Source organism: Corvus hawaiiensis, chromosome 3, assembly GCF_020740725.1.
Source record: "Corvus hawaiiensis isolate bCorHaw1 chromosome 3, bCorHaw1.pri.cur, whole genome shotgun sequence".
NCBI classification, from domain to species: Eukaryota; Metazoa; Chordata; class Aves; order Passeriformes; family Corvidae; genus Corvus; species Corvus hawaiiensis.
Window position 1 is genome coordinate 3,398,964 of NC_063215.1, and position 21,409 is coordinate 3,420,372.

At 52.6% G+C, this 21,409-nt stretch overlaps 1 protein-coding gene across 1 annotated transcript; it reads right to left on the reverse strand.

Moving 5' to 3' along the window:
- Positions 1 to 669: 669 nt before the first annotated feature.
- On the reverse strand, positions 670 to 20,531 carry FAM167A (family with sequence similarity 167 member A). Its single transcript, XM_048297534.1, has 3 exons — positions 20,301 to 20,531; positions 12,203 to 12,746; positions 670 to 3,407 (listed from the first exon to the last, which is right to left on the reverse strand). The coding sequence occupies exons 2-3, from the start codon at positions 12,578 to 12,580 to the stop codon at positions 3,144 to 3,146; spliced, it is 642 nt and encodes a 213-aa protein (XP_048153491.1). The 5' UTR covers positions 12,581 to 12,746; positions 20,301 to 20,531; the 3' UTR covers positions 670 to 3,143.
- Positions 20,532 to 21,409: the final 878 nt, after the last annotated feature.

Sequence of the window (21,409 nt, forward strand, 5' to 3'; positions counted from 1 at the left end):
GCTTCCAAGAGATGGAGCAGCAGCCACTGGTACTCCAGATGGAGATGCAGCTCTGATTGTCGGTCCACGAAAAGGCATTTTCAGGATGGACCTCAGAAGGATCAACCTTGACTTCCACCAGCTTTTCTCTCCAGGCATCTGGGGAAGTGAATGTGGCTCTAAGCCCCAGGAGAGGAACCAGCACTCGAGGGCTTGAATCACCTCACTGGGGACAGCTGAGACCTGCAGGCTCCTTGCTGGGAATTCTGTGGTGGGAGCAATGACCTCTCCTCATGTTCCTCAAAGCTGACCCAGCTTTTGGGTGACTCTCTATTTTAAAACAAAATTCAGCAAAAATCAGACCTATTTCTATCTATTTTTTCCTCCTTGATATATTTTAAGTGCCTGGACCCACTTTTTATTCAGTGGCTGAAAAACATAAAACATAAAAAAGGGATTTTGTTGTTGTTGCTGTTTTTTGCTTTCTTTCCCATACATTTTTGTCCAAATACACCATAAGTGCTCCCACCTGATTTTCCTCTTCCCCTCCCATCTCTCCTGGACTGCCAGGTGGAGCTGATGGGTGTGAGTGGATACAGAAACCTGCCAGGAACAAACCCGGCACACCTGTAATCCTGGAACGCACCATCCTGGTGCTTCCTCAGCACAGTGAGAGACCAGAGGCACAAATCAATACAGACAGACCTTTTATAATTAAAAAAATGTGCATTTTGACAAATAGCTGGCAGTTACACCCACCCCTCATCCCCCTTAATGCAGAAAATACGTCTGGAACCCAGACGTCTGATTTTCCAATGCCACGTGTAAAGACCCCCTAAGACTGTGCTTGAATTAACCTCCTGCTTTTGGATACCAGGCAAGAGCCCAAAGGCAGGTCCACCCTGTACTCGACTCCAGTTGCCCCTAGAGAGAAACAATCCCCCTTTCCAAGGCATTCTTTTCACTGAAAAACCATCATTTCTATCTTCTGATTGAAAATGCCTCTGAAAATCAACATGTGGGACACAAACTGATTTATTTTCATGAAAAAAGTAAACAAAGAAGAATTTTAATGAGGTGGGTTGGTTTTTTTTCCAAGATGTCGATGGGGAAATAAGGCTGTTCCTAGTAAACTAAGCGGCACCGCGGCTGTTGTCTTGTCCAGAGGCCAAGTGACAGTCTGGTCACAACCCAAAATAAACCTTCCTCACCTGGGGAGCACAAGATTCAGCACCCAGGCATGGTGCTGATGGTGTAGATAAAGCTCTGGTGCCTAAAATTCTTCCTTAGCAGAAAGAAAAGATACTCAGGGAGCTTTGGAGTGGATGGGGAGGCATCACCCGGGGGTTGCGGGGGATGGAGGACTGATCTCAGCTCCAGAGTCCCCAGCCCCACACGTCTGTGAACCCCTTAATTTGTCCCTCCCACGGAGACCTGTGGAGGCACACGAATTATCTGTCTTCTCTGCACCAACCTAAAACTCCCTGTGGAGCCCCCAGGTCTGGAAGCCTCATTGCATCCTCCCAGGCACGTCGGAGTCTCGCCGGATCTCGGCTCCCGTCACCTTTCGGAACAAAGGCACGAACCCAGCCCGGAGCCTCCCGGGAGAGGCGTCCTGCAGGCTCAGATGCACACACACAGAGACTGACACACACACAGAGCTCACAGACAGCCACAGGCACATCGACACAGCCACAGCTTCCAGAGCAGCGGGATTGCTCCTCCTGCTCCTTCCCAGGCTGATGCTGCGGACACAGCCAGGTCTGCTCAGCCAAGAGCTGCTCCTGCTCAGGCACATGGTGAGGAGCAGAGTTGGGCTGGGTTCGTAGAACGGTTTGGGTTGGATGGGACCATAAAGATCATCTGATCCCAACCCTCCTGCCATGGGCAGGGATGACATGAGCAGGATTGTTCCACCCTGACAGGGTCAGGAGCGGTGTGGGCACAGGAGGGAGCACCTGACGGCACCCACGCTTCATCTGTACTGTCTTGGGTGCCAAGTGTCCCAAAATTGCCATGGCAAAGCCTCTGGAGTCCCTGCCCTTGCTGGGCAGCACCAGAGGTCTCTGCCCCCTGTGCCAGGTACAGGCAGCTGTGTGCACTGAAAGGCAAGAAAATCCAGCATCCATCTCACATTCTGCTGGGCAGGGGGGGAACCCCTACGTTGCTGCAGGTCCAAAGCTCATCACAGCAATTTCTCCCTTAAATTTTAAGTCCCTTTTTGAGTTCATTACCCAAAAGTCCCTTTTCTCCTCTTGAAGTTCCTGTCTCTGATGGATGTGTGTTGCTACAGAGGATCCAGGATTTGCTGGTGCTGCTGCTGGGGGGTGTCAGCCTGGGGATTTCTCTGATAGGCGATGTCTTGGGTACGACATTTCCTCATTTGCAGGGAGAACCACAGGGTGTCTTGTGGCTGACAACGGGATCCAACAGGATCAGAAACATGTATTGCTCTGGGTATGACTTCCAGAGCACACAGGAGATTTCTGGTCAGCTGGAATCTCTGAATGTGCCCATGGAGAATCCATAATCTATACCACAGGCAAAAGGAAGCTGTAGTGACCTGGACTCTATGGAGCAATCCAACAAACACATCTTCTCACCACTTGTTGGGGCTGGTACCATTTAACCCACAGCCCTTTGCTTGCTGGGAGGGCTCCTTCCCACTGGAAATCAACTTCCCACCTGAAACAGCCCCACGGACCCTGCGCTTGCAGCAGCAGAGGCTGAGGGTTGGTGCCCAGGGAGACATCCATGGAGGAGAGCAACACTCTTGCTCCAGCCTGGGAGGAGAGGAAGGGGAAGGGAAGAGGGATTTTGCTTTGTGGCTGATCTTCGACCCCTCCTTTGATTTTTGAGCACAGCCACCTACACCAAGCTGCGTCCTGCGGGGGGAAGAGGAGGAGAAGGGACTTGGCAAAGGAGCTGAGTGCACGTGTTGGGTTCGGATGCTCTCCAGGCCTCCTCCATGCAGGTCCTGCCTTCCCCATGAGCATCCCTGGGCCATTCCAGTGCCCACCTCTGCGCTGCCACCAAGACCAGCTGCGGGTTCCCCGTTTGCTCCCATTCCCTCTGCTCCTCGTTGGCCTTTCCTCACCCAGCCATGAGGCAGAGAGACCCGTCTCCCTCTTTCTCTCCCATCCTTCCCTCTCCTTCCCCCCCATTCAGCACAGCGAGAACCGGCGGGAGTTGATGTTCATCTTGGTGACCCCGATGAGCTTGAGGGGCGTGGAGAGGCTGAAGGAGCTCACGAGGGGGAAGTCACAGAAGAGGTCGGCGAGCTCGTCCCTCTCCTCCAGCTCGTAGGTGGCATCGTTGAGCATGCGCTGGTGCAGGTGGCACGTCTGCTCGATCTTCAGCTTGTTGATGTCGCTGCGCAGCCGCATGAGCTGCCTGGCCAGCTGCTGGTCCTGCAGACGCATTTCTGCCTGCAACGGGGAGGGAAGAGGGTTTTTAGTGGCAAATTTGCTGCGTCCTGCTCGAAGCTGCACCAGAGCACGGAATGGAAGGATGTTGAGGTGCTTGGATGTGTCCAGAGAAGGGTGACAAGGCTGAAGGGTCTGGAGCACAAGCCCTGTGAGGAGCAGCTGAGGGAGCTGGGGGGGGCTCAGCCTGGAGAAGAGGAGGCTCAGAGAGACCTCATCACTCTCTACAACTCCCTGACAGGAGGGGGCAGCCAGGTGGGGATCGGGCTCTTTTCCCAAGCATCCAGCGACTGGACAAGAAGACACAGCCTTAAGCTGCGCCAGGAGAGGTTTAGGCTGGACATGAGGAAAAATTTCTTCACAGAAGGAGTGATTGGGCATGGAATGGGCTGCCCAGGGAGGTGGTGGAGTCACCATCCCTGGAGGTGTTTAAAAAAAGACTGGATGCGGCACTCAGTGCCATGGTCTGGTTGATAAGTGGTGTTGGGTCACAGGTTGGACTTGATGATCTCAAAGGTCTTTTCCAACCTAGCTGCTTCTGCGATTCTGTAAACTCATCTAGAGGTGCTCCATCTGGGAGGGAGATGGGGATCTTCCAAGCCAGCAACGCATCCCAAAAATATAGCAGCTCAGGATGGGGAATTTTTAACAATCGAGAAAGTCTGTGCCTGCTCGTGTTTTCAGGAGCACCAGGAAACTGGAATTAAAGCCGTGCCAAGGCTGTTGGCTTGGGTATCCGTCAGGCTTCAGAGCCTCCATCTCAACATTAAACAAAGCCCAAATTAATTTTGCTCATAAGGCAGCAGCCACAGGGAGATGGAGCAATTAGAGGTGGAAAGGACCAATTAAAAGAACACCAAATAACTGATCCCCAAATACTCAGCCTGGGTTTCCAGCCTGCATAAATCAGAGCTGGTCCATGACAGTCTCCACCTCCCCTGTGGCTTATTTTATCTCGGTGATTTGAAGTGGCTCTCAGGATGGGACCTCCATGGTTTCCCCCAGGAGAGAGAACTACCACCTCCAAGCTAATGATCTAAGTGTTTTGGACGTATTTTTCTCTCCCCTGGCACCTGGCTTGGAAAGGCGGAAGATTCAGAAATAATGAAAGAAAAGAGGTCTTCTATTCTTTAAAAAAATCTAACTCATAATTAAGAAAATCTATTGCCACAGGATGCTGTGGGTAGTGAAGGAAGGAGGTGAACACTTGGTGTGGGAATCAGCCTGGGGAGCAGGAGCAGGCAGGGCTGGAAAAGCAGATCAAGGCAATTCCCTTTTCTCACCCCACTTCCCTCCTCACAGAAAAGCAACAAAACCACAAAAGCTGCAGAGAAAAGGGGGTGGGAGAGAAGCCAAACAGGCCCCCCAGAAGGGTGATCTCAAAGGTCCTTTCCAGCTCAGGCACTTCCAGGACTCCATGATTCTAGGTTTTGGGATAAATTTCCCTTGTCTGGATTTTAGCAGCAGGGATGTGATCAGACCATATCAGTTTCCCTCCAGGCCTGAAAATGATCTGCTCAATTTGTGGGTACAGATGTAGCTCTGGGTGTAGGCAGTAAATTATTCCTGGCCTGGTGGCTTGTGCATGGAGATGCAGAAGGGAAGGGAGGAGGGAAAATTCCCCTTGAGAGACCCCACAGAGACCCTGATATTCCTACATGAGACCTTTCCACGCCTGAAACAAGGGCTGCTGCAAGGAGGGTGTGAACCAAAGCAGCCTCAGGGTTGCTTTAGCTTCTGCCATAATCCCTCCTCCTCCAGACAATCAGAGCATCCCAGAATGGTTTGGGTTGGAAGGGACCTTAAAGCTCATCCAGCCCCACCCTCTGCCATGGCAGGGACCCCTTCCACTGTCCCAGGTTGCTCCAAGTCCTGTCCAACCTGGCCTTGAACACTTCCAGGGATGGGAACCTGTGCCAGGGCCTCACCACGCTCTCAGGGTAGAATTTCTTTCCAATATCCCATCTAAATCCCTTCAAACCCAAACCGTTGTGTGTTTCTCTGACACTACAGAGGCATCCTGGAGGACCTTGTCTGATGCTCCCAGCCAGCAGCTGGACTCCAGCTCGGCTGTCTGGAGGGGATTAAGTCACCTTTGTACCAATCTCTGAGTGAATCTCTCTCCCTCTCTCAGGAAATCTCTCTCAAATTGTTGGCAGGGTTGTGGCCATTCACCTTTTTCAAAAAACACTCCACTACTTCCTCTCAGACTCCATAACCTGTGCCCCCAGCAGAGCCATGCCAGGCAGGCTTTTATTCTCCCACCTGAGTTGCAGTAATAAAAAAAATCATTCTGTTGATAATTTTCCCTGTCTCACAACAAATGCTGACACTTTATCAGGGAGGTGATCACAGGTGCTATTGAAGAGACCCTGGGTCATTCTTTCTTCTCGGTGTATCAACTTACCTAAGAAATGCCAACAAAGGCTTTCATTTAATATTTGGAAGAATGTGGGATTAAAAAAGCCTCTGCTGCCAACAAAAAAAAGCATTTAAAAGAGAATTATGAGGCCATTGTGCAGAGGGGTGTGAGCTGTAGGTGCTTTTTTCCTCTTGCAAACCAGCTTTACATTTTTTGACCGGTTCTTGTTTTCCCTCTCTTTTGAGGAAGCCGTTTGGTTTCATGCAAGCTGGAAGGCAAAGCCCTCTAGAAAATGAAGATGAGGAACAAAGCCTGGCAATGGTTCACTAAAAGCATGTGGATGTGGCACTTTTGGACATGGTTTAGAGGTGGCCTTGGACTCAACGATCTTCGAGGGCTTTTCCAACCTTAGCGATTCCATGTTTCTAGGAGAGGATGATGTGCACAAGGAGGAGATGGCACACGGGGTGAGGGCTGTGACTGCCTGCGCTCCTTGGAAGGCTGCCTTGTCTTCCCGAGGGCTTGGGAGTTCCTTGGCTGGTGACAGGTCCTGCAGAGGCAGCTCCACGGGGTGACATCTGGGCAGAGGGTGGAGCACGAAAGTTGGGCTGCTCTGCAGGACATGAACTCTCACTCCTCACACTCATCCCTGGGGCTTGGCTTGAGGTGCAAACCCCCTGTCCTGCATCCATGGAGCTCTCCCATTAAACACTGCTCTGGTCAAACCCTCCCGGAATACTTAGTGGAATTTCAGCCAGAACCCAGAAATCCTCATTCTCCTTCCCTTTCCCAGAGGCTCTGCACAAATACTAAAGCCATTCCCCCCGTCCCATGCTGAGGACCAAACAATCGCTGGAAAGGATGAGTGATGTCCCTTTAAAAGCAGCACTGACAGGCCAGCAGAGCCCCACAGAGCTGCCTGGGAATGAATAACGGGATTACAGGGGCCACCTCACGGGAAGCTGTGGGGTTTTTGGTTGGCAGAGTTCGCCCACAGGGGCGGGCACCACGAGGTAACTCCACGCTCCAGTTCACCCATGTGGGACAGCAGCAGGATCCCCCACACGGAGTGCAACGTCCTGGAGAAACCCATGGGGAGCATCCAGCAGAAGCCAGGCTTTCCATCTCCTTTGATCCTCTCATGGCCAGGACAGGAAGACCTTAGGTGTGTCTTGCTCATAAAACCCAAATTTCTAACACATTTGGGCTCTTCCTGCACACCCAGCTCCAGCTGTTTCTCACCAGCATGGCTGGGGAATGCTGTTGGGGTGCACAGGATGCTGGGTTGAACTTGCCAGGGTGGAAGGGGGAACCAAACTCAGCTCCTTCCCGGCAGTGAAGCAACTGCTGGGTTGAAATGCAAAGCTGGACTACAGAATCTTATGAAGCCAGGGAGGATTTTCCGCTTGGATTAAGCCTCAAAGTCTCCCAGGGTTGTTCTCTCCCAGGGAGAGAAAGCTTTGGATGTATTCTTTCCTGTTTTCCAGTTGAGGTGGCTCAGCCCAAACAGATACAAGCAGTTGCCTTCAATTTTGCCTTCAACAGACAGGAATAATTTTCCAATAATTTTCCCATTTCCAGCAGTCCATCTTTTCCCTGCATTGTTGTGGGGGGTGTTTCAGCAGGGAACACCCCAAGGCATGGAGATGGGGAGCTCTTTGAGATTTCCCTCTCCTCCCAGAAGAGAAGAGTCCCATGGATGAAGTCCCAGCCTGGCCCATGAAGCTCAGGGGGACGCTCTGTGGAGAAACAGCTGCTCCCACAGGGCCAGCCCTTTTTATTTCCAAAAGATCAAAAGAAACTGAGATGTGAATTGGTGCTTTCCTGCATGCAGCCACTTGGGTTCAAGCACGGAGAAGCACAGGCCACTTGTCAGATCCTTGCCAAACCCTTCAGAGAAGTCCACATTGTCTGTGTTTTGGTTTGGAGCTTCTTCAAAGGTGCTCAGATACCACCCTGTTGTGGGTAATTTTAGGTACTCATGTCCTTGTGGTGCAGCCCATGCAAAGCCTGTCGTGGGTACCAAATCTCACTCTTCCTCAGTGTTGTTTAGTCTGTGTTGGCTCCCTCTCTCCTGAAAACAGGGTGGCTGCACCCAAGCTGACCCTTGGGCATGGTCCTGTTCCATAATAAATCCTGAACTCTTCCCTAGTTTCAGCAACTTAACAGTAGAGGTCACAGAGTCATGGAATGCCTTGGGTTGCAAGAGACCCTTAAAGATCATCCTGTTCCATGGGCAGGGACACCTTCCACTAGCCCAGGTTGCTCCAAGCCCCGTCTAACCTGGCCTTGGATACTTCCAGGGATCCAGGGGCAGCCACAGCTTCTCTGGGCACCCTTTGCCAGGGCCTCTGCACCCTCATAATGAGGAAATTTTGTTTAAATTCACTCAAGCACTTGCTCAGCCAATATCAGTATCCCAAATGATAACAATAGTGCCTAATACGTAATAATAAATGTGTGACCAACAGGACACTGGTGTTTTACAATTTCCCAGGAGAGGACATCAGATATTTGTGTTCCTTTTCAACTCCTTCCTGCATTCTGGCTCACAGAATGCAGGCTCACTCAGATCTGAGTACCAAACTGGTGAATTTGAGACAGAAAACTCATTTTTCCTAAGGGGACAAAGTTACAACTATTCTAAGATGTCCCTGTTCATAGGTTTGTACTTTGGCCATACTTGAGAGGGAGAGAACTCTGAGTGCTTAATTTTATAACTTGTAAAACCTGGCAAATTTCAAAAACAAAGAGCAAAGTGTGACCCCTCCAGTCCTCAAGTCTGTCACCATCCCCAGGCTGGTGATGGTTTTGCTCTCAGCACAGATGAGGAGCTGCCACACTTGACAGTGCAAAGGCAAACACAAGGGCAAAGAAGAGGCAGGAGGAGCTGGGGAGGGAAATGCTCCAGCCCCGGGGCAGCTCAGCGCATGCTGAGAGCTGCAATTTGCTCCTACACCTCCACAGAGCCTCTCAGCACAAAAACAAGAGCAGTTCGCATGTCTGAATAAATCAGCTTCTCGGGGCCAGGTTCTCAGCAGGGCCCAGCTGACGTGGCTGGCTGAGGCTCCGTGGGCTTATGTCAGTCCTACAAACCAGGGCCAGGGCCTGGTGTGCAGAACCAGGGCCTGGGGCTGGCCATGGCAGGTGACAGGCCAAGAAAACCAGATGGACAAGAAAACCTTGGGTTTGTCTTTTCCTTCACTTCTGAACATGAGCAGCCTGAACCTGGCTGAAGCTAAACCTGAGCAGACTCTGGACACACAGAGGAAAATTCCTTGCAGCATCAGATGATGGCTTTTCTGTGGATTGGGAGTAACAAGAGATAGGGCAAGAGGAAATGGCCTCAAGTTGTCCCAAGAGAGGTTTAAATTGGATACTAGGAAAAAATTCTTCAGGAAAAGGATTGTCCAGCCCTGGCGCAGCTGGCCAGTGCAGTGGAGGAATCCCCATCCCCAGAGCGACTGAAAAGCTGTGTGAGGGTGGCATTTGGGGACATGGTTTAGTGCTGCCTTGGCAGAGCTGGGGAGTGCTTGGACTCAATGATCTTAGAGGGCTTTCCCAACCTAAACTCTTCTATGATAGCATGAAATTTACTCTCCTGCCTCTGCTGCTTTTGTCTGGGATAGAGATAAATCCAAAGCTGGGTGGTCCTGTACCCATTGCCTGTTGGGAACAGTCCCCAGCATGTGCAGACTCCTGAAGCTCCAAGTGCTTGGCAGGATGCTCCCTGGGACAAGCCAGAACCATTCCAGGGTGATGCTGTTGAAACAACCTGGCCTGAACACGCTGGGAGCTGTGCTGAGGGTTGGGGGTGATGGAGCTGCACACTCTGCATTTCATTCAGTAGGGACATGGCTGCTGCACTTCTTTCCTGCATGGAAAGAGTCTCCACCTTCACCAGCTTTTGCCCTTTCATTGGATAGATGAATCCTACAGACCCTAAATAACCATCTAATGGAATCACAGAATCATGGAATGGTTTGGGTTGGAAGGGACCTTAAAGATCATCCCATCCCACCCTCTGCCATGGGCAGGGACACCTTCCACTAGCCCAGGTTGCTCCAAGCCCCATCTGACCTGGCCTTGGACACTTCCCAGCTTCTCTGGGCACCCTGTGCCAGGGTCTTTCCACCCTCACAGCCAGGAATTCCTTCCCAAAATCCCATCTATCCCTGCTCTCTGGCAGTGGGAAGCCATTCCCCCTTGTCCTGTCGTTCCAGGCCCTTGTCCAAAGTCCCTCTCCATCTTTCTTGTAGGCTCCCTTCAGGAACTGGAAGACCACAATTAGGTCAGCCTGAAGCCTTCTCCATGATGAACAATCCCAATTCTCTCAGCCTTTCCTCACAGCAGAGCTGCTCCATCCCTCTGATCATCCTGGTGCCACCTCTGGAATTGCTCCAGCAGCTCCATGTCCTTCCTGTGCTGGGCCCCAGATCTGGAGGCAGCTCTGCATGTGGGGTCTCACCTGAGCAGGGCACAGGAGCAGAATCCCCCGTCCCCTCCTGTCCATGCTGGGGGATCAGCCCAGGATCTGGTTGGTCGCTGGGCTTCATCCTGCTATGGAGCCTTCCCGATGCCTTTCTTACCACAACATGGGCAAAACCAAGGAAAAATCCTGGCTATGTTGGGATGTTTGGAAGCTTGTTCCTTTATTTGACAAAAAGCTGGATTTCACCCTTGAAATGCAATGCAAAATGCACCTTTTGGTTCCAACACCGTGTGATGGGATGGCCTGGCTGTGCTCCCTCTGCCTGCTGGCAGCTCTTACCCACACTCGTGCCTCCAGCACAGCTATTTCACCCTGTGGTCAGTCAAAAAACTGCTCTCTCTTTTGGGGAAATTGTTCTAAATTACCAGTTACGTCCAGATCCAGCAAAGACCAGTGTAATTAAGTGTCTGGAAAATGAAAAGTGGGGAACAATTAAGGTTTGCTTGGCCTTTTCTCTTCCTTAATTTAAACTTTCAGTTTTTGACAGATGGTGGTTTAGATACCACACCCCAGTCTAAGGGGTAGAATCAGACTCTGAGACAATTTATACTTCCATCATGGGCAGAGATTGAAAAAAACCCCAAATCTTTTAAAATCCAGGATTCTGAGAAGGAAAATCTGCTTCTTGCTGTCTTTGACCATCTCGAGATTCAGGGTTTACATCAAGTGTGAATTTAGGATTGCACCCAGATTCAGGTCACACATCTGGAGCTGAGGTTCTCCAGAGCACTGAGGGGTTGTAGGGGATCATGTCAACACTGTTCCTAATAGTCCTGAATGCCTGAAAGCCAAGATCCTGAGAAACAAAGTCACCAAAGCACAGCACCCAGAACCACCTCTGTAAATAAATTCTCAGGGGATCAGAGGAGTTGGGTGAATACAGCAACAGAAAGTTGACAAGTCAACATTACCTGAAGCAAAAGTCACAAAGAAATCTTTAAAACTATTATTCACTGTTGTCAGAAGTTCCCCTCAAAGATTTCAGTATTTCTCAAAAACAAAGCATCTGCACAGGAACATTTTCACAAGTGTTGGCCACAAGTGATGTCCCAGCCCCTGCTGCAAATATTCCTGCTGGGACTCACAGGCAAAGTTCCAACTGGGCAACAGAAACAGAGCCACGTGTCATGAGTCACTTCCAGTAATTTGGGCCAAATAATAAGGACTTTTCATGCCAGTGAGGAGAAGGCAAGGATCTCTGGGAAGTGTGTTTTTGGAACCTGGTTGCTTCTACCCTTGTGAAGATCACCTGGACTGGTTCTCCAGACCTGAATTCAGGCTGCCCTGACAGGGACACATCCATCCTATCGGCCTCCAGAAAATCATAGAATACCCTGAGCTGGAAGGGACCCACAAGGATCATTATGTCCAACTCCTGGCCCTGCACAGGACAACCCCAGAATCACTCTATGTGCCTGAGAGTGTTTTCCAAACATTTCTTGAACTCTGTCAGGCTTGGTGCATCCTCCTGGGAATTATCCCCAGGCTGTGCTGACTCCTGAGCTGGGTCGGGAGCTGGGTCAGGCCCAGGATAAATTTGTGCTGAAGACCATGATAGCAAAGTGACAGAGAAAAGGTGAATTCCAGCCCTTGTGCCCTGGCTCTGTGGATTTTCCTATAGCACACATTCCTAGAAAAAACAAAGCATTTTTGTCCTCTCTTTTCTCTGCGAATGTCCAGAAATAAACAGATGTGTGAGACAGGGCCCAAGATTGGGATGGGAGGATGACTGAAATGTGGACTGGATTTGAATGAAGAAAAAGGCAACAGAAGATGGACCTGGAAGAGCCAGGTGTGGAAAACACAACGACTGATGGAAAACACAATGACTGATTGTTGCCTTTCCACCTGGGGCTGAAGGCAGGCAGGAACAAGGAGTTTCCCCACTCTTTCATTTTTATCCCTCTTCAAAATTTGTGCTAACAGGGACAGGCAATCACTTACCAGCTCCTTCCTGAGCCACGTCAAAGCTTCGTCGATGCTCTCAAAGCCACCTATTCTCCCTGAGGTGACAGTCCCCTTGTCCTGGGCAGGGCTCCCGTTGAGGTGCAGCTGCACCTTCCTCATGGGGACAGTCTCCCCTGGGGTCTTTTTGGCCTTGGTGGCCTCGTCCTCCCCATCTCCCTCAGACTGGGGGCTCTTCCAAGCCTGCTCCTCCAGCTTTGCCTTCCATTCCAAGTAGGAAGGGCGCCTGGTCTCCAGTCTCAGCTTCTCTGTCAATGCCTTGAGGGTCCTCAGGTGATCATCTGGAGGAGGAACCCCCCCAGAGCCAGCATCCGTGCTGTCTAGCGCCTCCTCTATTTGGATTTGGGGGACAGACATCCTCTCTGGGAGTCCAAAGGCATAGAGGTGGGCTGGAAAGGGCCAGGGATGGGGATGAGAACCCTCAAGGTTTGACCTGGTGTCACGAGGTGCCCAACACAGCACCCTGGAGGACAGCTGAGGTGTGGGCCCCTGCTCAAGCAGCAAACCAGCCTTGGATGGAGACCTAGAAGAGAAAAAAAGGATTGGTTTTGAGAAGGAAAAAGGGAGTGAGGAAAGAGAGACAGCTCTTGCTGGAGCAGGGGAGTGAGGGCTTTGGGAGAGGCTCAGTGCCAGAGTGCTGCTGGGGAGGGTGATCTCACCTCGGTTATCTGAGTGCTTTGGGGCAGGAACAGACAGGCTCTGGCTTTTAGCAAAGCTCTGGTTACCTACACCTCCAATCTTAACTCAAGGGGCCATGGAAAGGTTGCCAAGGAGGCCAGGACACATTCCCAGACCCCAGCATTCTCTGGAAACACCAGTGGCTACTGCTGGGTTTTGGACTGTCTGGTCTTGTTGATTTTCTGCCTGGCAAACCCACATTTCCCCATTTGGGCAAATCAAGTAAGACAACCTGAAAGAGGGGAAGTTTGGATGAAATATTAGGGGGAAATTCTTCCCTGTATGGGTGGTGAGGCCCTGGCAAAGGGTGCCCAGAGAAGCTGTGGCTGCCCCTGGATCCCTGGAAGTGTCCAAGGCCAGGTTGGATGGGGCTTGGAGCAACCTGGGCTAGTGGGAGGTGTCCCTGCCCATGGCAGGGGGTGGAATGGGATGATCTTTAAGGTCCCTTCCAACCCAAACCATTCTGGGATTCTGTGAACCCAAACTTCTCCCAAGAGTTTGAGTCAAAAGGAGAACTGGAAAAAGGGATTTATTCTTCCCCACACCACACTCCAGTTTTACAGATCAGGGTTTAGGTCTGGGTTTGCTGAAGATGCAGCTTTAGGACTCAGCTCTCTTCTGACCCCCTGGTTCCAGCCCGGAATGTGCTCCCAGCCATGTGAGGAACTAACTGGGCTGCTGGCATGGTTTGGGTTCAGACATCCAGGAAGACTTGGACTTGTGGTTTCCACCACTGGCCACATCCACTTTATCCAGTGGGAACGGTCCCTTGTAACACCCCTTAGGAGCAGTAGCACAGAGAAACCAGGAGCTTCCTCCCCACTTCTGCTCCTGTCAGCACTCATGGAAGCTGTGCCCAAAGCTGCTCTGACAAACCCTGGGCCCTGGAGGGGCAGAGGACTCAAACAACTCTCCAAGAGTTAAGCTCAGGCAGCTTCTGTATTCATCTGCCTGCAGGATCAGGTAAGGGACGTTCTCAAGGTCGTGTGCTCATCTATAGCTGAGCTAGGAATAGTTCCAGAGCTCTCCTCTGAATGCCAGGAGCAAAACGAAATACTTTTTTGCCTGCCTGGTGAGATGCCTGGAAAAGCAGGCAGGATGTGTGCAGCTTCCTAGAGTTACTCAGCCATTCTTCTCCCTGCCATTTCCACAAAAGCGTGTGCAGCTCTGAAATCCAGACCATAATTATGCCTCTCCAACCTTTTCAGTAAGAAGATTCAATTTAAAATAAACACAGAGAGAGAGAGAGAGCGCGCAAGATTTATCCCAACAATTGTGTGGGGGCACATGAGCTGAACGAGGAGTTGATAGCGTACACACAGACAGTGTGGGGGTGGAGGATTAGTCATGTTGTGGTCTCTTTCCTGCTCCTATTTATGTTAATGAGAGTTTTACAGGAGAGGGAGCCCTCACAGACACTGTCAGGTTGAAGCCAACAGCTCTCGTGCCTGGAACAGCAACAATTTTCCTTCTTCTCTTGAAAAATAGAGGGGAAAGCAGTGGGCTGCCCTGGGGGAGGGGTGCTCTGCAGGGCTCAGGGCATGTCGATGAATTTACCTTTCCTCCAGCTCCAGCCTCAATAGATCAATAAAGGAAAAGAAGTAATGACTTCAAAGACTTCATCTCTGAGGGGTTTTTTTTTGTCCATTGAGACCTCTGTGCAGGTTGCTGAGGGTGGCCCAAACCCAGCAGTCCAAGAGTCTGCTGCAGTTCCACACTGGGCTGCTGGATTTGCTAGTCCCCAGCAAAGATCATACTTTTATCATTTTCTGAATGCCACAGCTACAAAGCAGAGCCCCACACAAACTCTTTTGTCCTGTTCTCCAGCGTGTATGGAATCCTCAGGGTGGGAAAGGCCCCTGGTATTTGAGCCTTGGGCACAGCTCAGTTAACATTTAGAGCATTGGACCATGAAAGCAGGACAGTGGCTTGGAGCATCCCCTTTGTCACAGCCCTGCTGCCATCTCCCCCTCCCTGTCACCACAAGTCCCAGCAGCTTTGGAGGAGGTTTGGTTTTTCTACCCTAAAAGCAGCATTGATTCAGCCTATCCTTCACTTCCTCCCTGGTGTAACACGAAACGCCTCGTTCCCTCTGCAGGGACACCCCCTAAATAAGCAGCTCTGCTCCCCAGCCTGTCCAAACTCTGAAGTGACAGAATGGAGCCACCTCTAATTTCCTATCAATATCTTGGACTTGGATCAAAGACCTGCTGTGGAGAAAGAGATCTGAAAGTTGTAAGCGTGTGAAAATGCCCTTGTGCTGTAACACAAACCCTTTGGTGCCGGAGAGCTACCAAATTCCCAGGAACAAACGTGCCTCTGGCTCAAATCCACATACTCCCAGTCTCCCTGCCCTAGGCTGGGCTCCCCCTGGGCTGCCCTGTGTGAGGGGATCTAAGTGATTAATCCTTGATTTGTCTCATTATCACACTCGCTGCAGGGAGAGCCTGCCAGCCCTAATTAGGGGTAATGAGTTCAGCTCCAAAATGGGGTGAGGGTTTGCTCACACCTCACTAAGAACCTTTGCTCAGGGGGTTCCCCCTTCCTTTAGATGAGTCCTGAAAGCACAGGACACAACAGGTCACTGAAACAACAACAAAAAGCCTTTTAATTTCTTTCTTGGGTTAGGTTTCCATTGGAGAAGTCAACTGACCTATCCCAAGCGATCAGCAGGAGCACAAGCCTGGGATGGAGAAGTAACAGGAATGTTAAACTGGGAGTTCATCAATTGGCCGAGGTGGAGGTGTGGGGAACAAATTATTCTTCTTCCTTCACTGTTCCTGGTGGACTGTGGATTCCTGTAACCCCAATTCTTATTGCAAAGGAGCAGCAGTGACTGTAGGAGTCTGTGTTGGAGGAATTCTGCTCCTCTGGAGACTGGGACGACAAAAAAGCCTCAATAGGAGAAAAAACCCAGCTGACAGAAACCCTTTTGCCCACATAGACCACAGATGGCGCCTCTGGCATGGAGCAAACAGGGCAGAGGCGATGGTTCAGCCTGTGAATGACCTTCAGAAAGCACCTCAGCCGCTTTGTGCCTCAGTTTCCCTCTCACTGAGAAGTCGGTCCATGCAACAGGCCTTCAGGCAAAAAGCTCTGAGGACTTTCAGCGGTGTAAAGAATTCACCTTTGGTGTCTCCAGGTCTCATCTGGGTGCCCATGCCCACACTCCAGTCGGTGCAGGGACACCCTCTATGATCCATGGAGTTTGGGATGTGACTCCCCTGACAGTTTGCTCTGAAGGTTCGCACAGGGGTCACCCTGGGCCACGCAGACACCCCCTGATCCTACAGAGGAAACCCCTGGAGTAAATCCGACCTGCCAACATCACCATGCAGCTCTCCCAGTGGGAGAGGAGGATCCTGAGCCTGAAAAGGTGGGATGAAGGAACACCGAGGTGGAGCTAGAGGCAGGGGACAGTGCCTGGTGTGCAGGCAGAGCTGTGTTTGCTTCCCTCCTTAGCACAGCAGTGACACAGGGATGGGGTGGGGATGACTGACGCCCCTCGAGTCTCTGACCCCCCCGGGTGTCTGTGGCAGGGTGGGAGAGGGGCAGAGAGGAGGAGATGCCTGTGAGAAGGGGTTGCCATAGCAATGGAGTAAGGGAGCACTCCAGCTGCTCACGGGGCTGGATGGATGCTCTGCAGCATCCTTGGGGCAGCGGAGACTCAGAGGCCTCAGGAGTGGGGTGAGGGAAGGAGAGACCCATCAGGATAAACACTGCAGCTCCCTGGAGCTAGTGGTTCCCTTTCAGGGTGGCTGCACATCAGTCATTCTTTTCTCCATGCCAGAATGGCCTCACTCGGGAGAGGAGCTGCTGAGCTGTGTGGATTTGGTGAGCTGGGGGCTTCCTCACCCTGCCAGAGCCCCCCATCCTGCTGCTCTGCACAGGGGTCCTGCAGAGATGCAGAGCAAATCCCCAGCCACCCCACTGACTCCGAGGAGAGCTGGTTTCCCTGGATTTTATCATTCAGTGTTTACCCACCCAATCCTTTTCTATAGCAGCTGAAATCCTCTCCTGCAGAAAACCAGCCTGGTCCCAAAGTGACCTTCATCCTCCCTCCCCTCAAAAGGACAAGACTCCAGCACCATGAAGAGCTGTCTGATCCCGAAGCCAGGACATGCTCCAGGGCTGGAATTGGTGCTGTCAGGATCAGACGCTCTCTGCCTGCTCAGCATGGTCGGGACAGGATGGAAACGGCTCTGCCCATGCTGGAGGAACCACAGCAGAGGCCTCAGTGTCACTGGGCACGGTGCCCATAGAGACCTTCGGGCCACACTCAGGTACTGTGAACTTGTTCCTTTCCTCATGGAAGGATGGCAGCACTGATGTGACCAAAATGGGCATCACAAGCATGGATGTGGACATGGCATTCACAGAAAAATGGGGAAAAGGGAAAAAGAGGGGCTTTCCATTCACGTATGACCTGGAGCAGGACAAGGGTTTGCCCTGGCCCGTCCTTCTGCCCAAATGGTGTCCAGAAAGAGCCCTAAACACTGCAAGGGGGAGGGGAGAGCAGTAGGGGTTGCAGAAAACCCATCAGAGGAGTGGAGAAGTGCAGAGATGGCTGCCCCTGGATCCCTGGGAGTGTCCAAGGCCAGGTTGGATGGGGCTTGGAGCAACCTGGGATAGAGGAAGGTGTCCCTGCCCATGGCAGGGGGTGGAACAGGATGAGCTTTATGGAAGAGACCTCCCTTCCAACCCAAACCATTCTGTGATTCTGTGAGATTAGAAGGGACCAATTTGCACTCCCTGCCCCGAGGCACTTCTCCCTGGCTGATTTCCAGCATCGCGGGAGGAGTCAGAACCTGTTTCAATAAACACATCTGCACCTTCCTGCCCGACTACAGCTCATCCCTCCTGCGTCCTCCACAGCTTCCAGAAGGCTCCTGGTGAGGGAGCAGGGCTGAGGCTGCTGCCTGCTTCAGATGGACCCTTGTAGCTCCATTTTCAGACCGGTCAGACTCCCCTCGATCAGCAGATTTCCAGGCTTTGTGTGGAAATCCTGCATGAAGAAATATTTGGCATTCCAGCGAACCAGTCTTCCAGTTGGTTGGAAGTAGCTGCAAACTGGGGAGCTGGATGGGGTCAATGCTCTCAACCCATCAGCCCAAACCAGGTAGGATTCCTCTGAGGAGGAAAAGGATTAAGGAGCAGAGCAAAGGCAAGTTTACAGGCTCTTGGTGAAGCCACCATGTCCACCCTCGGTGTGTTCTGGTGAGGTCGGTGGAGCCACAGATTACGGGCAAAGGTTTCTTCTCCACACACTGCCCCAGGCCCCTGGCAGGTTTTGGCCCTAATCTCGGAGGTGGCACGGCCAGCCTGTTCCCAGAGATGCCCCCAAAGGACCTGTGGCTTGGCACAGCCGGTTGTCCCCTTATTTTCCCTGCTGCCACCCCAAGCACGGCCACGTTTCAGCACGAAGAGGCACAGACCTCTCTGCCCGTGTGCCCAGGGTAATGAAAAGGGCTGGGATTCCTTGGGAATGAGCCAGGGCAGGCTGAGAAATGCTCTCTTCCCAGGAGACTAGTATGAGGAGTTATTTTTTCCCCAAATGCAGCACGCAAGGGTGTGTTTTCAGAAAGAAAAAAAAACAAAAACAACCTCTTTTTTTTTTTTTTTTTTTTGGCTTTGCTGAGCTCCAATCTGCCCAGCACCCAGTTCAGCCCCTGCAGGGACAACGCCAGGGCCAGCCAGCTCCCACTGGAGACCCCCAGGCTCCAAGTTAACGTGATCAGGGGAGTGGGGTCAGCCCCTCGGTGACCCCCTAATCCCCTTTACATGCCCCCTGTCCCATCCAATTATCTGAGCCGTGATCGTCCAACCTCTATCCTCAGCCCTGTCCTCTCCCAGTGCAGAGCTGCTCTTTGGCACTTAATATCATTTCAGATCGGCTGGTTGCAAACAGACCCTCCTCTCCCTCCCCCCAGAAGGGCTACGGTGCTCTGAGGCTGATTATTTGTATTTTTTTTTTCTTTCTCCCTGCAGTGTCTCTGCTACATTTTGCAAACACCTAATGGCTGCAGGGCTGATTGCGAGCCCGGAGCCCGGGAGAAGCCGGATTCCTCCCATTCTGCTGGATTTTTGTGGTGTGCAGACCTCCCCCCCCCCCCCCCCCCCCCGAAGGATGGAGGTGGTGGGGGGGAGGTGGGACTTTCATGGGCATTTGAAAGCAGAGAAGAGCTGGGACGCAGAACCCAGCAGCAGCCCCCGTGTGCTGAAATGATGGCTGGCACAGAGCGAGCCCACAGCAGCCAAAACAGGCTCGTTCCCGCTGGAAAGTGGGGAGTTCCTCGGATACAAGGGATGAGCAGACAAAGCCAAGGGAATCAGCTGGGCACGGCTCCTCGCTGGAAGCCAGGAACTTGATTTTCATCCATTTTCCCCCCGCTCCGCTGAGGTCCCCGAGGTAGAAAAGGTCCGGAGGGTGCAGGATTGTGGAATAACAGGGGGAGCATCGCAGGAAAGCAGGGGGGGGGTGTCCTTAGCCAGGTGCCTGTGGCGGGAGAGCTGTCAGCCTGCCCGGGCCGGAGCGGGTCCGGGCTGTAGGATGGGGATGGTGCCCTGGTGTGCAACACCCCGGGGCATTCGGGCTGGGCTTGCACAAACACTCGTGCTGGGAGGGGTGTGGGCTGGCGCTATTATTTTAACAATTAACCCCAAGCTGTTATAAAGGGCTCTGAAGAAGTTCTGGCTGTGTTTTTTTCCCCCCTCCTTGGTGTAAACGTGAGCTGCGAGGGCCAGCCCTGAGCAGGTGGAAACCTGCTCTGCTCAGCAGACGATGCCTGCTTCAAAAACCCGAGGTAGCTACGCCCTGCGAGGCCACCGCGCTCATCCCACCATGTCTGCACTGCACAACCCCACAAACCTTTCCAGGGCTCCTTGCACATCTCAGGTTGGGGGCAGAGGGAGCAACAGGTGATTGTCCCAAAACCTGGGCAGCCTCTTCCTTGTCACACCTCACCCAGTGCGGAAAAATCCTCCTGGAGGGGGTGAGGAGCCCTACGCTGCTCCCAGCTCGGAGCAAAATCCACAGATATCATCGGGAAGCAGGATTCAGACCCTGCGCTGATTCCCAGTCATTGGGGAGCCGCCGTGCCGGCCATCTCCGGGGAATATCGGCGGGGCAGGAGATTGAGGCTGGGGGGACACTTTGCAAACCCCAGCCCCAGCAGAGCAGAACCAGCACGCCAGACCCCAGTGCTGGACTGCTGCTCGGTGGGGTCCCCATCACCCCTCACTGCTGCTCCCCAGGGACCTGGTCCTTGCTGCTCCCCCTTCCCGAGGGCTCAAAACGCCCGGGGTCTCCTCCAGCACCCGGCAGCTCTGCAGCAGCTCCCGTGCTGGGTGTCCCCAGGGTGGCTGTGTCCCCCCAAGCCACCACGAGCAGCAAACTTACCGGGGCTGGAATCAGAGAGGGGATTGCACGGACATCTTGGCTCCCTCCTTCCACCTCGGGTCCCCAACTTGGTGTTTGCAGAGCGGTGTCACCAGTGCCTCCAGGAGTCTGTCTCATCCTTCCCCTCTGTGTCTCGCTTCAGAAATCTGTGTGTGTGGTGGTTTTTTTGTTGGGGTTTTTTTTTCATTTAAGGGACTTTTTTTTTTTTCCCCCCCCCAGCGGTTGCGTCAGGGCTGTTGCCTGGAGACAGGCGAGCTATTCCAGTTTGAGCTTTTCAGTGCCGATTTCCTCTCTCTCTTTCATTCATACCACCGAGCCCTGAACCTACCTCCCACCAAGCAATAACCCTGGAGAGACCTGAAAGGGAGGAGCTGCTCAGCCTGGGTCCTAAACATCCTCCGGCACCCAGGAGAGGGAGCAGGATCACGATGCTTTCGGCGTGGAGAACAGGGATGGAGCGGTCCAGTGGAGGCCGGGTACCCTCAGGGCTTGCAGGAGATGCCCGGAGAGCTGCTGTGCTCCCAAAGGAATCTGTGGCTCTTCCCGACACCAACCGGGATGATGTCCCCACGCTACTCCTGTCTCACACCACGGATATCAGCCCTTCAAGGAGCCTGTGGTCCTCTGGCGCTCGGGAGAGCTTTGGGATAACGTTTTCCAGGTGCCACAGCTTGCCCAGGGTGACTGCGTGTGCCGAGGGGAATTTTGCAAGGATGCATCAGCATCTCTGGGAAGCCCCAGGGTGGTGCCTCGGGGCACCGTGGCTGGTACCAGCTTGCTGATACCATCCATCCCCGGGCAGAAAACCAGCTTAGGAACTAGCCTGTGCCTGAATTTTGTACTGGGAAAGTGCCTGTTGCTTCCACAGCTGCCCCAGTGGGGCTGGAAACCATTTTAGCTGCTTCCAAGGAGGGACTGAGAGAGGCAGTGCCCCGGCTGCTGGCTGAGTGGGGTCCAGAATCAAAGGCAGGGGACAGAGGGGGTTTTCTTCCTTCACCAGAAGATGGAGGTTAACCCCTCAAAGCCTGGGGACTGCTCTCCAAAGCACCCCACACATCTCACATCTGGTGGCTCAGAGCCACCACCTGCATTTGCAAATCTGGTGCTGT